This window comes from Capra hircus, chromosome 7 (genome assembly GCF_001704415.2).
Source record: "Capra hircus breed San Clemente chromosome 7, ASM170441v1, whole genome shotgun sequence".
Lineage (NCBI taxonomy): Eukaryota > Metazoa > Chordata > Mammalia > Artiodactyla > Bovidae > Capra > Capra hircus.
This window is the reverse complement of record NC_030814.1, coordinates 51825959-51840851: the sequence shown is the minus strand read 5'-3', so window position 1 is coordinate 51840851 and position 14893 is coordinate 51825959. Positions and strand designations below refer to the sequence as shown.

At 46.1% G+C, this 14893-nt stretch overlaps 1 protein-coding gene across 3 annotated transcripts in view; it reads right to left on the bottom strand.

The window, feature by feature from the left end:
* DPYSL3 (dihydropyrimidinase like 3) overlaps positions 1-14893 on the bottom strand; it is a 114821-nt gene that overhangs the window by 20630 nt on the left and 79298 nt on the right. For all 3 annotated transcript variants that reach the window (XM_018050185.1, XM_018050187.1, XM_018050186.1), the window contains 5 exons: positions 13294-13478; positions 10444-10608; positions 8411-8472; positions 7265-7345; positions 594-662 (listed from right to left, as the gene is read on the bottom strand). In XM_018050185.1, coding sequence (XP_017905674.1) covers positions 594-662; positions 7265-7345; positions 8411-8472; positions 10444-10608; positions 13294-13478 — 562 coding nt within the window. The remainder of the gene's footprint in view (positions 1-593; positions 663-7264; positions 7346-8410; positions 8473-10443; positions 10609-13293; positions 13479-14893) is intronic.

The following is a 14893-nucleotide window of genomic DNA, read 5'->3' as shown; positions in this document are numbered from 1 at the left end:
TAGAGAGGTCAGGGGTCAGAAATAAGTATTTTCCTTCCATTCCTTTCTAATTTTCTCAGGGGCCTTGAGTTGGGTCAATCAGACATGGTCTTTGGAAGAAACATCCCAGGTCTGTCTGGCCTTTACAGAGTCCCAGCACCTTTCAAAGAGTTTGTTCACACACCTTATGTATGTGCGCTGAGGGAGGGGCTAGATGCAAACATTACAATATAAAATTGGCAACAGGACACTTAAATGGCTAACAAGGTCCTACCACACAGCACAGGGAACTCTACCCAGTGTTGCGTCGCAGCACGGACTGGGGGCAGTTTGGGGCAGAATGGATACATGTATCTGTATGGCTGAGTCCCTTTGCTGTCCACCTGATACTATCACAATGTTGTTAATCAGCTATACTCCAATATAAAATAAAGTTTTAAAAAATTAAAATAAAACGGGCAGCAGGCCATAAACCAGGCTGCTGTGATAACAGGAGTCTCCTGGAAGACACTGCTAATAAAAAAAGAAAAACAAAAAGAGCCTCCATTGCTCCTACTTCTCTCTCTACCTCCCCAACCACCCCCCCACCCCACCCCCATGCTCCTGAAAATTACCTCCTCTGGTCTGCTCAGTACATGGCCTTCTGGGCCAGTTATCCCCATTTCCAACATCCGGGTTTGCTCCTAGAATGAGAAAAGAATAGAGAACAATTTTTATATGAGCTCAACTGAGGCCTGAAACAGTATGAAACAGTATGAAAAGGCAAAAACATAGGACATTGAAAGATGAACTCCCCAGGTCAGTAGGCGCCCAATATGCTACTGGAGATCAGTGGAAAAATAACTCCAGAAAGAATAAAGAGACAGAGCCAAAGCAAAAACAATACCCAGTTGTGAATGTGACTGGTGATGGAAGTAAAGTCCGATGCTGTAAAGAGCAATATTGCATAGGAACCTAAAATGTTAGGTCCATAGAGCAAGGAAATTTAGAAGCGGTCTAACAGGAAAGGGCAAGAGTGAACATCAACATTTTAGGAATCAGGGAACTAAAATGGACTGAAATGGGTGAATTTAACTCAGATGAACATTATATCTACTACTGTGGGCAAGAATCCCTGAGAAGAAATGGAGTAGCCATCATAGTCAACAGAAGAGTCCAAAGGCAGTATTTGGCAGTATTTGCAGTCTCAAAAATGACAGAATGATCTCTGTTCATTCCCAAGGCAAACCATTCAATGTCACAGCAATTCAAGACTATGCCCCGACAAGTAATGCTGAAGAAGCTGAAGTTGAACTGTTCTATGAAGATCTACAAGACCTTCTAGAACTAACATCCAAAAAAGATGCCTTTCATTATAGAGGATTGGAATGCAAAAGTAGGAAGTCAAGAATAACAGGCAAATTTGGCCTTGGATTACAGAATGAAGCAGGGCAAAGGCTAACAGAGTTCTGCCAAGAGAACACACTGGTAATAACAAACACCCTCTTCCAACAACACAAGAGGAGACTCTACACATGGACATTACCAGATGGTCAATACCAAAATCAGACTGATTATATTCTTTGCAGCCAAAGATGGAGAAGCTCTATACGTCAGCAAAAACAAGACTGGGAGCTGACTGTGGCTCAGATCATGAATTCCTTATGGCCAAATTCAGACTTAATTGTAGAAACTAGGGAAAACCACTAGACCATTCAGGTGTGACTTAATCAAATCCCTTATGATTATACAGTGGAAGTCAGAAATAGATTCAAGGGATTAGATCTGAGAGACAGAGTGCCTGATGAACTATGGACAGAGGTTTGTGACATTGTATAGGAGGCAGTGATCAAGACCATCCTCAAGAAAAAAGAAATGCAAAAAGGCAAAGTGGTTGTCGGAGGAGGCCTTACAAGCATTTGTGAAAAGAAGAGAAGCAAAAGGCAAAGGAGAAAAGGAAAGATAAACCCATTTTAATGCAGAGTTCCAAAGAATAACAAGGAGAGGTAGAAAAGCCTTCCTCAGGGATCAATGCAAAGAAATAGAGGAAAACAATAGAATGGGAAAGACTAGAGGTCTCTTCAAGAAAATGAGAGATACCAAGGGAACATTTCGAAGAAGGCAATGGCACCCCACTCCAGTACTCTTGCCTGGAAACTCCCATGGACGGAGGAGCCTGGTGGGCTGCAGTCCATGGAGTCGCTAAGAGTCGGACATGACTGAGTGACTTCACTTTCACTTTTCACTTTCATGCATTGGAGAAGGAAACGGTAACCCACTCCAGTGTCCTTGCCTAGAGAACCCCAGGGACAGGGGAGCCTGGTGGGCTGCCCTCTGTGGGGTCACACAGTCAGACACGACTGACGACAATGTGTGAGGGAACATTTCATGCAAATATGGGCACAATAAAGGACAGAAATGGTATGGACCTAACAGAAGCAGAAGATATTAAGAAGAGGTGGCAAGAAAACATGGAAGAACTATACAAAAAAGATCTTCATGACCCAGATAACCATGATGATGTGATTACTCACCTAGAACCAGACATCCTAGAATGAGAAGTCAAGTGGAGCTTAGGAAGCATCACTACGAACAAAGCGAGTGGAGGTGATGGAATTCCAGTTGAGCTCTTTCAAATCCTGAAAGATGATGCTGTGAAAGTGCTGCACTCAATATGCCAGCATATTTGAAAAACTCAGCAGTTGCCAAAGGACTGGAAAAGGTCAGTTTTCATTCCAATCCCAAAGAAAGGCAATGCCAAAGAATGCTCAGACTACCACACAGCTGCACTCGTCTTACACACTAGCAAAGTAATGCCCAAAATTCTCCAAGCCAGGCTTCAGCAATATGTGAACCATGAACTTCCAGATGTTCAAGCTGGTTTTAGAAAAGGCAGAGGAACCAGAGATCAAACTGCTGACATCTGTTGGAAAATCGAAAAAGCAAGACAGTTCCAGAAAAACATCTATTTCTGCTTTATTGACTATGCCAAAGCCTTTGACTGTGTGGATCACAATAAACTGTAGAAAATTCTAAGAGAGATGGGGATACCAGGCTACTTGACCTGTCTCTTGAGAAATCTGTATGCAGGTCAGGAAGCAACAGTTAGAACTGGACATGGAACAACAGACTGGTTCCAAATAGGAAAAGGAGTATGTCAAGGCTGTATATTGTCACCCTGCTTATTTAACTTATATGTAGAGTACATCAGGAGAAATGATGGACTGGATAAAGCACAAGCTGGAATCAAGATTGCCGGGAGAAATAGCAATAACCTCAGATATGCAGATGACACCACCCTTATGGCAGGAAGTGAAGAACTAAAAAGCCTCTTGATGAGAGTGAAAGAGAGGAGAGAAAACGTTGGCTTAAAGTTCAATATGCAGAAAATTAAGATCATGGCATTTGGTCCCATCACTTCATGGCAAATAGATGGGGAAACAATGGAAACAGTGACAGACTTTATTTTGGGGGGCTCCAAAATCACTGCAGATGGTGACTGCAGCCATGAAATTAAAAGATGCTTACTCCTTGGAAGAAAAGCTATGAGCAACCTAGACAGCATATTAAAAAACAGAGACGTTACTTTGCCAACAAAGGTCCATCTAGTCAAAGCTGTGGTTTTTCCAGTAGTCATGTATGGATGTGAAAGTTGAACTATAAAGAAAGCTGAGTGCTTAAGAATTGATGCCTTTGAACTGTAGTGTTGGAGAAGACTCTTGAGAGTCCTTTGGACTGCAAGGAATTCAAACCAGTCCATCCTAAAGGAAATCAGTCCTGAATATTCACTGGCAGGACTGATGCTGAAGCTGAAACTCTTAATACTTTGGCCACATGATGGGAAGAATTGACTCACTGGAAAAGACCCTGATGCTGGGAAAGATTGAAGACAGGAGGCAAAGGGGATGGCAGAGGATGAGATGGTTGGATGGCATCACCGACTCAATGGACATGAGGTTGAGCAAGCTCTGGGAGCTGGTGATGGACAAGGAAGCCTGGTGCGCTGCAATCCATGGGGTCGCAAAGAGCTGGACACAACTGAGTGACTGAACTGAACTGAGGCTTGAAAAAGTGATGCTGGAATAGTCTAATCTAAAGATGGTCCACCCACCGCCTGCATCAGAATCTCCTGAGTTGCTTTTGTAAAAGTGCAGATGTCTGCTCTACCCAAATCAGAATATATGAGTTAGAATCTAGGATTCTGCATTTTAATAAGCCCCTCAGACTCTCATGCTTTAAATGGATGGTTACAATAAGCAGATTCAGCATTTAACCAGACAAAATAATGCCTCTAAATACAGCATTACCTGACTTAGGCTTTTGGTCAGATTCCATTTAACTAGGTTGTGGATCTCTCTACCCCTTGTCACTGATGGCTAAATTCCTCAGACTTGGCTGGCTTTCTGGAAGAAGCAGGTGGCTAGGTTAATTGGAGCTGGCACCAGTCCTCAGCAGCAGAGCTGCATTTTTGCAGACATTCATGCTTAAGCACTGAGGCCAGTTCCTAGGAAACTCGTTCTGGTGACACAGGCGATAAAGGAAGGAGTGAGCTGAACAAGGCTGTATCTCATCCAGAAACTATGAGATGCTTAGAAAGGAAGGGATTCCTTCTCCCTGGAAAAGAACACTTACTATTTTTTTATGTTTTTATTCACTTAAATATTTTAGGGAGTTGGAGGAAGGAAGGTGCATTTACTATAGGCAGCCACGAGAAGTAAAATGGTCACTGCTTCCAGCTCTACAGGATTTGACAAAAGGTCAGAGGCTGACACTGCCAGCAGAGCACCTCCACTTTTCATTCTTCCCCTCCCATCAAAGCTTGGACTGAACGCAATTTCTTCTTCCCAACTCTGGTGGGTTTTGACTCTGAACTGCTTCGTGAAGCCACGCAAAGGATGATACGTTCAACTAAGGATCTTCTGTCTCACGCAACATTCTCACTCCTACATTGTCCAAAAGTGTTTGGACAATGCACGGGACGAAACGTGCTCAAGCAATGGTCTCTGAGCACTCCCATCACCAAGCCAATTTTCCCAGGATACACTTGACCGAGTTCTACTTGGACCTCCCCAATCAGGATCTCTGGAGCTCAGAGAATCCCAGAGATCATTCTTTAAGCTCCATAGCTGATTCTAGAGCACTGTTCTCATTGGGATGACCTATTCCCAAAACCATGGGGTCCCTACAACCCAATGGTTAAGAATAGCCTGTAAAGGCCCATGGATGTTGCCTGATGTGGGTGGGGGACGTGTGGCCTCTTTGAGGTACTCATCACTGCTATAATTACATCACAGTTTTGGTTGCTCCATGTAGAAAGGGACCCTGTCTTTTTCACCTTCCCTCTCCAAGGTTTGGCACATAGTAGGCATTCAGTAGGTATTTGTTGGATGATTGGCTAAAGATGCTACTGAAACTTTTGAAAACGTCTCTTATTGGTAGCCATAGGAAATATTTCTTCTCGCTCATTAGTCACTTTGCATAAAGTGCAGCAAGAAGCTCTGAGCACAGCAGCTGCCTCCATTTAAACAAGGTGATAAAATCTTTTAGCTCGAGCTGAATTTAATAAACACACATGAGAAACTCATTCCAATTGGGGGGAAAATACCCTTATTCTTTTCCTGAGGAGAACAGATCTGCCCAAGGTGGGGGAAGGGTGTGGGCAGGAAACACTAGAGCCACTTCTGTGCTCAGAAGCCACAGAGAAAGCTGGAAAGGGGCTGAGAGTTGGAGCCTGTCTGCCTCCACAGAGTCAAGCATGAAGAAGCAGGGAGTCTGGCTGCGAGGGAATCTAGAGAGAGGGCTGGGGCATCTGGCCGCTCCCCTGAAACCTTGGAGGATGGGGAGGAGAGAAGTGACAGCTCCAACACCTCTGGGATGCCTCCCATGGGAGCAAGGCATTTGGAGCCTCCTTGGAAAGTGACTTCATTATCTGGGTGTGTGGGGGGCATGGGAGAGGGCTGTCAGGGGCCCAACTAATTAGCCTCGTTGGTCATAAGGGAGTGGAGACTGCACTCTGAGCTCACCTCCTCCCCTGGAGAGACAGCACTCAGAGTCTGAAAGCCTGACAGCTGCAGCCTGCACAGCTCGGGTGCTGGTCTCTTCAGGAGCCTGCAGCTGGATGGGTAGAGAGGGCACCTTCTCTCCATCTCTGGGTAGAAATGCCCGCGGAGGGACACCCCCTGAGAAGCTAAGACTAAGTTCTCCCACTTACTAGCTATGGTCCCTGGGCCAGTGACCTCACCCTTCAGAGCTTCAGTGTTCTCATCTGTAGAAGCAGGGGTAGGCTGGTGCCATCCTGAAAGGATTGGGTGAAGACCTGGATGGGAACATACGAGAACCCTGACCAGGGCCCGGCACACATCAGTAAGTGCTGTCCAATGGGACCTGTGGCAGAAGCTGAGATGAGGGTGCTTCTCAATGTGCCCCCACACCCCTCCTGACCACGTCGCCACGTCCTGGACAACCTCTACAGCACAGCCTGAGCTCTCAAGAGTGCTGGCCTGCCTCTGTGCTGACTCCCTCTAGAGCTTAGTGCCTGGCACAGAGTACTCGGGAGCACTCTCGGGAAGAATGAATAAAGCGCTCTTGCTGTTAATGTTATCAAATGGACTGAGAGAGCTGGCACTCCTTGCTGGCCGCCTCCTCCCAGCGGAAGCCAACCCTGAACACTTCTGAGATAAACAGACCCTGGCGAAGACACATCTGTGCGTTGAGCCCATTAAGCACCCCAGGAGATGGAGACAGAAGTGCTCTCTACTTCCTTACAAACGATCAGTTTGGGCCTTGGGGTCTTGCTTTCATCACTCTTTCCTCGGGTTGCTTAATATGATTTCTAGGAAACCAGTGGGACATCTGATCCCCACAAGACGTGAATTCTTCATTATCTAAGGCCAGGAGTTACGCAGTCCTGGATCAGATTTCCAGCTTCTGAGAAATGCTGTCTTAAGAGTTTTTCTTTAGGACAGAGCGTGTCATGTAGCTCAGACTCACTTTCAAAACAGAATCAGCGATGCTCTCCCACCAAATGACCCAATGTGAGAACCTCCTCTGCCAGGATATCTGCCCTGGCTCCCAGAATGCTTTAATAGCATCTTCGATTGATACTTGTCCCTTGCTTGTCTATTTGCCGTCATACTTCCTCCTCCTAGACCGTGAGGTCCTTGAGGCCAGGTTCTGTTTTTAGCACAGTGCTTAGAAGGGTTTAGAGCTTGCGAGCTCCAGCAACACTGAAGAAATGAGAAAATAAATGGGAGGGTAGATGCTGGCCTGAGGGGCCCCTGCACTGCAGGGAGCTGTGCCATGTTACCTGGGCAATGATGTCCCCGTTCTCAGCGTGCACCTGAGCGATGGCCCCCAGCTCTCCCAGACACGTGAAGATCTCATACAGCTGAAACAGAAATGAGGCTTTGTCACCTCCCTAGGACACCATGCTTTTAGTTAACCGCGTGCACGGGCCCATGACTAGAGCGGGAGCTAAAATAAATGGGGTTGGGACCTCCCTGGTGGTCCAGTAGGTAAGCCTCCACACTCTAATGAAGAGGACCTGAGTTCCATCCCTGGTCAGGGAACTAGATCCCACAACTAAGACCCAGTGCAGCCAAAATAAGTAAATAATTAAAAGAAAAAAATAAATGGGATCAACCAAAGGAATTAAGTGACCAGGGCAGACATACAGACTAAAGATGCATCACCAAAGAGGCCAAGGAGGAGAGCTAGTCCAGAGGAACTTTAGGAACTCTCGGAAACTGTCTACGGAAGGCAAACCCATCACGTCTCCTAGGCAGACAGGGAGAACACCTAACAAAGCGATACTAACCCCACCCCTGTCTCCATTTAAATGGAATTATTTCCCACTAAGTTCAGACAGTGCTTCAAAATCCTTCTTAACACTCCCTACAGGCACTGCAGCCAGCCAGGAGCAAACTCAAAAGCTGAAATCTCCGTCTCTTAGCCTCTCAGGGCAGACCACGCTTCATCTCCTTGCTGGAAAGTATGGAAATTCATGTTTTGCATTTCTTCTGAGAAGTTAAGGTTTGTCTAAAACAAGCAACCCCATGCATTTCATAGGAAGAAAGTCAAAGGCAAGCTGGTATGACGAGCCCAAAGAGCAGATGGCCCTCCTTTATCCTGCAAGGCTGAGCATTTATACTTGCCCTGAATTCCCGAGAGGCATAGAATTTGTCAGTTAGATGGAGATTTAGACACACCCTTCCTATTGTCCTTTGGAGAAAGTTGCTCCCAGTGGAAATTCTAGCTCCCAGTCTGCCTTGCCCCTGGCACCCTGCCTGCTACCTTACTGCAAACGTAGCATGGACTGTGAGGACTTCAAGAAGCTGTCTTGCCCAGCGTTCTCCCACATGAACTACAGTGACTCACGTGCCAATAGCCAAGGTCACTGGCCACCACAGGAAACCCATCCAGAGACCCCAAACCACACACGGTGGGTTGTTACCTCCGTGTTGGACACTTGATACCAATCCTTGTAGGCCATGTAAACCATGAAGGAGTTCACCCCTGCAAGAGAGGAGGGGAGGGGAGACAGGAGGAGGACATTGTGGTCATCATCTCGTTGGATCCTGCGCTTCCCGCCCTGAGAGCACCACAGGCCCCCACCCAGTGCAGAGTGGACACATCCCATCCTCCAAGAGCATTTCTCTATGTCCTCTACTCTGAAAAACTGACAATTCCTATGACGTCATAGCAGTCTGGTCTCTTCTTCTGTACCTCTTTTCTGCCTCCCCCCTACACTGTTCCCAGGCCAAAGGGTCAACAAGCCTGAACACTGCTCAGGGCAGCCTCTTGAGCTTCGGTTTCCTCATCTGTAAAACGGAAAAATAATTTCCATTATTATGAAGCACCATCCTGCTTCATAAGGTGGTTGGAAACTTTAAAAGAGATAACACATGCAGAGCTCTTAGCACTGGCATATGGTTGAACTCCTGGGACCAGTTGATTTTGCTTTTTGTGAATGTCAGCTCTCCACCAGGCCTGGGCAGGGTGTTGGGTCTGAGACAGAGCTGAGATCTAGAGCCAGTCCCCAGGGAGCTAACAGAGCTAATGTGCAAAAATCGAGGTTCAACCTTGGCTTAAATACCCAAGGCATCAGGGTTAAAAGGAAAGAGCCATTTAATTTCTCCCTCCAAATACATTATTCATAGATTATTTTACAGATATAGGTAGGACTGGGGAATAGAGAGTCATTCTGAGGAAAGGAGAGTAACTTTGGTCTCCAACCATGAGGGTCACTTCAGCCCACAGTGCTCCAGGCCAAAAGCAGACATAATCTGAGGACTTCCCCACCCAGAGGAGTGCAACTCAGGGCAGTTTTCCCAACACGACCCTTCTCAAAAGCCTTGGGAGTATTAAATCCATTCACTTTTCTACCCTAGTTGAGATGCACGGTGTGGAAGGAGACACAAGAGTGGGAAGAGGTTAACCTCACCCTCTGAATCAGCTAGGACTGGGCAGAGTTTGAGGGTGGGAGGGGAAAGTGGAAGGAGAGCTCCTTCCTTGAGAGGTCATTCCTTCCCCTCACCCCAGCACGCTGCCTTCCACTGCACTCCTGGCCTTTGCATCCAGACTGCTCGCTGATAGCTATTATAAAATTAGCGTTTTTTATAACATTAGTATTAGTACCAGTATCATAGTACAAGGACTTAGCACTAAGATATATTATAATTAGTCTTATCCGTTATTGTTACGACAGTCGTCTGCATCCCGCGGCACTTATCCCATCACTCTGCAGGGGTCTGCCTCCTTCTGCCCTGGCTATTCAGCAGAGGCCATTCCTCCTACTCCCGCAGGTCCTCCAGCCCCGCTTAGGATGCCCAGTACATTGCATGTCTGTGTGCACTACGGGGGTTGGTGCGTGTGTGAAACAGCTGACCAGCAGAACACAGAGGAGTGTAAAAAGACAATGGGCGCCTACATCGTGTACTCACGGAGAGGACATGAACACACACACACACACACACACACACACACCACACACACACACACACACACACACGATTTAAGCTTCTATGAACACATCTTTGTTCCCAGAAATGTCTTAGCCTTTTCTGAGGATGCTCTTGTTGTATAAGAGTAACATTTGGATATTTGGACTAAAAATGATAGACATTAAAAATTTCTCAGTTTCTAAGTGCATATGTACAAGCTGTGACCTCTCCTGATCTCAGTTTCTCCATCTGAACACTGGACAGTATTGCATGGGGATTCAGAGAATGGACTTTGGGGAGATTACTGCCTACTAGCTCTATGATCCTGGGCTACTTATTCTGGACCCCAGGCTCTCCATCTGTAAAGATAAGGATTCCTATCTCGTGGGGATCCTGTAAGGAAGAATAGGATGGCATAAAGTGCCTGGTTCATAGAGGCGCCACTCCATCCAGCATTCACGCTCAAGGTTCCCTGCAGCCTAGTGAGTGGAGAGCATGAGAAAGACAGACATGGGAGAAAGGAAGAGGGTGTGTCCACACTCACCTTTGTCCTTGATGAGGCCCTGCACCTCCTGCTTGACGCTGTCGTTCCAGTGGGTGATGTCCACATGTAAGGAGTAGTCGCAGCAGCTCTTGCCATCGGCCCACTCCCGCCACTTCTCATAAGCCTCCGTCAGGCTGGACTCGGGCTCGGGCACCACATGGTCAACTGGACAAGAGAGGCCCCACATGGACAACTCACCAACACAGCCTTTGGTCCCCTCTGTACAGGTCTGTCCTGTTTGCTTAGCTACAACGGCACATCTCTATCTCTTGAGCATAGGGTTAACCTCAGAAAGGGGTCCTGGGTGGTTTCAGTGGTGGGTGCTGATGAGTCAACCGTTACGTAGCTATGTGATCCTGGGCAAATGACTCGCTTCTCTAAACTTTGATTTTTCTCATCCTTCAATGTGGAGTGGGGATGGGGATACCACTGCCTCTAAGTTTGTGAAGAGATTAAATGGGAAAAAGCATGGAAAGGGCTTCACATGATGCCTGGCACATATAAGTGCTCGATAAATGCTAGCTATCAACTGATGAGCTCCTACTATGTGCCATTATTACCAGTAACTGTGGGAGTTACTGCTGGTGATCAAAGTTGGACTCCTTCTTTCTAAGGGCAGAAGGACGGTCTTTAAAGTTATGTCAGGTCACAAGACAGTGACATTTTCATGCCTACTGCTGTAGGAAAGAGCTGGTGTCAGGTAAGTGAACCTGATGCTTAGCCCACAGATCTTAGTTTCATGCAAACTTCTCATCAAAGATACGGTTTCTGGGACTTCCCTGGTGGTCTAGTGGGTTAAAAATCCATCTCTCAATGCAGGAGACACGGGTTTGATCCTTGGTTGGGGAACTAAGAGCAACATGCCATAGGGCAACGAAGCCCGCACACTGCAACTAGTGAGCCCGCAAGCCACCAGTAGAGTCTGCGTGCCGCAAGGAAGGTACCAGATGCCCAACTAAGCTAAATAAACAAATAAATAAAAAGAATACGGTTTCTCTGAGGCCCAAACCTACTCTTGCAGTACCTGCCATAGTGGACAATATTTTTAAAAAGAATAACATTTACACCAGTAACACTGGTAAGGGTAAGACAAATGTTACTCTTTAATTGCTCCCCATGTCAGTTGAGAGAAAGTGTCACCTGGAACAACTTTGCTAAGAACAATTTTGAAATGTGTTTCAAAATCCTTGATGTTTTTCATACCTTAAACTCAACAATTATTCCTCTGCCTAAAAATTATCCTTCAGGAGATAAATGTGCCTGAACACAAAATCTGGGTCCTCAGGATATTTGCCACTCTTCACGTATTTATGCAAGTGAAAAGCTAGAAACAAAGTTTTACAACAGGGAAGCTTAGTTAAATACATAAATCATGATACCTTCATAAAATGGATGTCATAAGTCCATTTAAAATTCAGTAGAATAAAAATAAATGAATGGAAAGACATCCATGACATATTAACTAGTGAACAGAAGACAACCTTATTTTTGTTAAACAGAAAAGCTAATACAGCCAAACTGTGACAGTGAGGTGAGATGTATGTGTATGTGTGTGTGTGTGTGTGTGTGTGTGTGTGTTTGCATACCTGGGGTGTTTAATTATCTCAGAAAGGACCCAGACACTTCTGTGATTCTCACATGCTTTCCTCTCTTTTCATGCGGAGCACTGACTCTCCTGCTCCCTGCCTAAGGCAGAAGCCCAAGCCTAATGCATATGTCTAGGGCTCTGAACAGGTCCAGCTCCTCGGCCAGATGGCAGCAAGCCAGGCCGAGATCACTCATTTCCTCAGCCTTCTAGCACAGGCAGCCCAAGTGCACTTATCTGAAAGCAGAGGCCTGGAGCTGTGTTATTGTGTCTGGACCCACACCAGAGCCTTTGTAGGCAGGCAGCTGCTGAGAACTCGGCTGGCTTCTTTCTTCTGGCTGGACAAAGGCTTCAGGCTCCCAGAAATGCACCTTTTATGGCCCTGATGCCATTTTCCTGGGTTTCCACACCCCTAGCTGAACTGAACCCTACTACTGCTCCAGTAGAAAGGAAGCAAAAGATAATGATTAAGTCTACGACTCAGGCTATTCTGACTTCTTGGGTGGGTGCATATTTCTTGGGTGGTAACAGTGCTCTTGCTGACCAAGTTGGGGGCCAGGGCTGGGCTGGGGCCAGTTCACTGGAACTTCTTTGGGACAGGAAGGAGTGCCCTGGAATGCTATCTCTTCAGTAATCCAATGGCATGCAACTTCCTAGGTTTCTTTGGAATTGCAAAAGTTGCCAGAAAAACAAAGTAAGGGAAACAACTCCCCAGCTTGCCCAATCTTAAAGCTATGAATTGGTCACAATACAGACCAAATAACACTAACCACCACTGAAGCCGCCTAAGTTCTCAAGAACTGCCCGTCTCACTGTCATTCTCTCTGGGATACTTCTCAGCTGTGTTTGCACTGCTCTGCTCATGCCCTCTGCCCGTCCTGCCTCACACCCAAGCGGGAAGTTCTGAGATCACCTTTTGCCCAAGGCCCACAGGTTTTCAAGTTCACTTTCCCCAGGGTCTGGCCCAGAGATGCTAAGTGCTGACTCCCCACCCATGGCATACTCAGCCCCTCCTCTAAGGAAGACAGAGAGTGTACTGCTTTCAAGGTGATGAGCCTCCTGCATCTCTTTAAGCGGTTACAGAAGCTGGTGTCCTCTCTATAACCAGCTTTTCTCAGGTCTTGTCAGGCAGAAAGTCCATTTGCTGAATTGAGGGGAAGTATATGAGTTACCACCAGAGAGCACTGCGGTTAACACATTAGTTAAACTCACTTCTTAGGACCCCTAGCACGCTTTCCAAGAGTGTGTAAATTTGTGGGACTTACTGATCATGGTGGTGCCCCCTGCTAAGGCAGCCTTGGTCCCTTGGAAGAAGTCATCCACTGTGGTCATGCCTTTGTATGGCATCTGGAAGTGAGTGTGGACATCGATGCCTCCAGGGATCACCATCTTCCCATTGGCCTCGATAGTCTTCACTCCTCCAGGGACTATCAGATTGTCTCCAATTTGCCTGGTGAGACAGGGAAACAACCAGCAATTTGAAAGAAGAACTTCCAAGACAAACATGGTATTGTAAGGATTTTAAAAGTTGTAACCTATGTTTATCAAAGTAGTCTTTCCAAGTGATTAAGCCTTCCAGCTAAGCAATCTAGAAACAAATAATAAAACATTTTTTATTATAAGACAATGAATATGTGTTAACCAGAAGGACCTTGTTGTTTTTCTGTTTTATACATAGTAGTGTATATCTGTTAACCCCAATTCGTAATTTATCCCTTTCCCTCTTTCCCCTTTGGTAACGATAAGTTTGTTATCTGTCTGTGAGTCAGATTCTATTCTGTAAATAAGTTCATTTGAATCATTTTTTAGATTCCACATACAAGTGATATCATATGGTATTTGTCTTTCTCTGTCTGACTTACTTTGCTTAGTATGATAATCTCTAGCTCCATCCAGAAAACAATTTTTATAGACATAAAACAATCCAGTATGGTGTTTGGTGAGACCATGTGTCCTGGCTTAGTACTGTCACCCCAAGGGTTTGACTGTGGCTGGAATATAGGGGGTGTAATAAATATTTTAATAAATGTTTTTATTGTGTGCTTAGTCACTCAGTCATGTCTAACTCTTTCCAGCACCATGTACTGCAGCACACCAGGCTCCTCTATCCATGGGGATTCTCCAGGCAAGAGTGCTGGAGTGGATTGCCATGCCCTCCTCCAGGGGATCTTCTCAACCCAGGGATCAAACCCAGATCTCCCACATTGCAGGCAGATTCTTTACCATCTGAGCCACAGGAAAGCCCAAGAATACTGGAGTGGGTAGCCTATCCCTTCTCTAGGAGATCTTCCTGACCCAGGAATCAAACCAGGGCCTCCTGTATTGCAGGTAGATTCTTTACTAGCTGAGCTACCAGGGAAGCCCAGTGTTTTTATTTTCATTTAGCTCTTTATTTAAGAGTCAGGAAGAACATTTGCAGAAGGATTGAACAGCTGTAAAATAATGAACTGTTAGAAGAGATTGAAGGAGGTGGTAAAGAATCATTTTAAAAACAAGTGCATGAACTGTGCTATCTAAATGGGTTCGTCTGTGCTCCTAAGGACAAATGGAATATGTCTAGGGCATTCCCAAGTTCCTTCCCACTCCCAAGTCCATCCTTCCCTGATAGCTCATCTATCAATCACAACCAATGGCAGATTCTCAAAGAGGGTGCCAAAGATGCAAATGCCTACATCAGCTGCTTCTGTGTGGTCAGCAGCTCAGGAGAAGCTTCAAGCCAAGCAAGTGGACTGTGATAACCTCCACCAGACATAGCTTCACCCAAGAAGCTTCAGAGCATCTCAGGGAGGCAGAGAGGGGGAAACTGGGGTGGGGAGGAAGCCAATGAGCAGGCCAAGTGGACACTATACAAGACACGTGACAAAT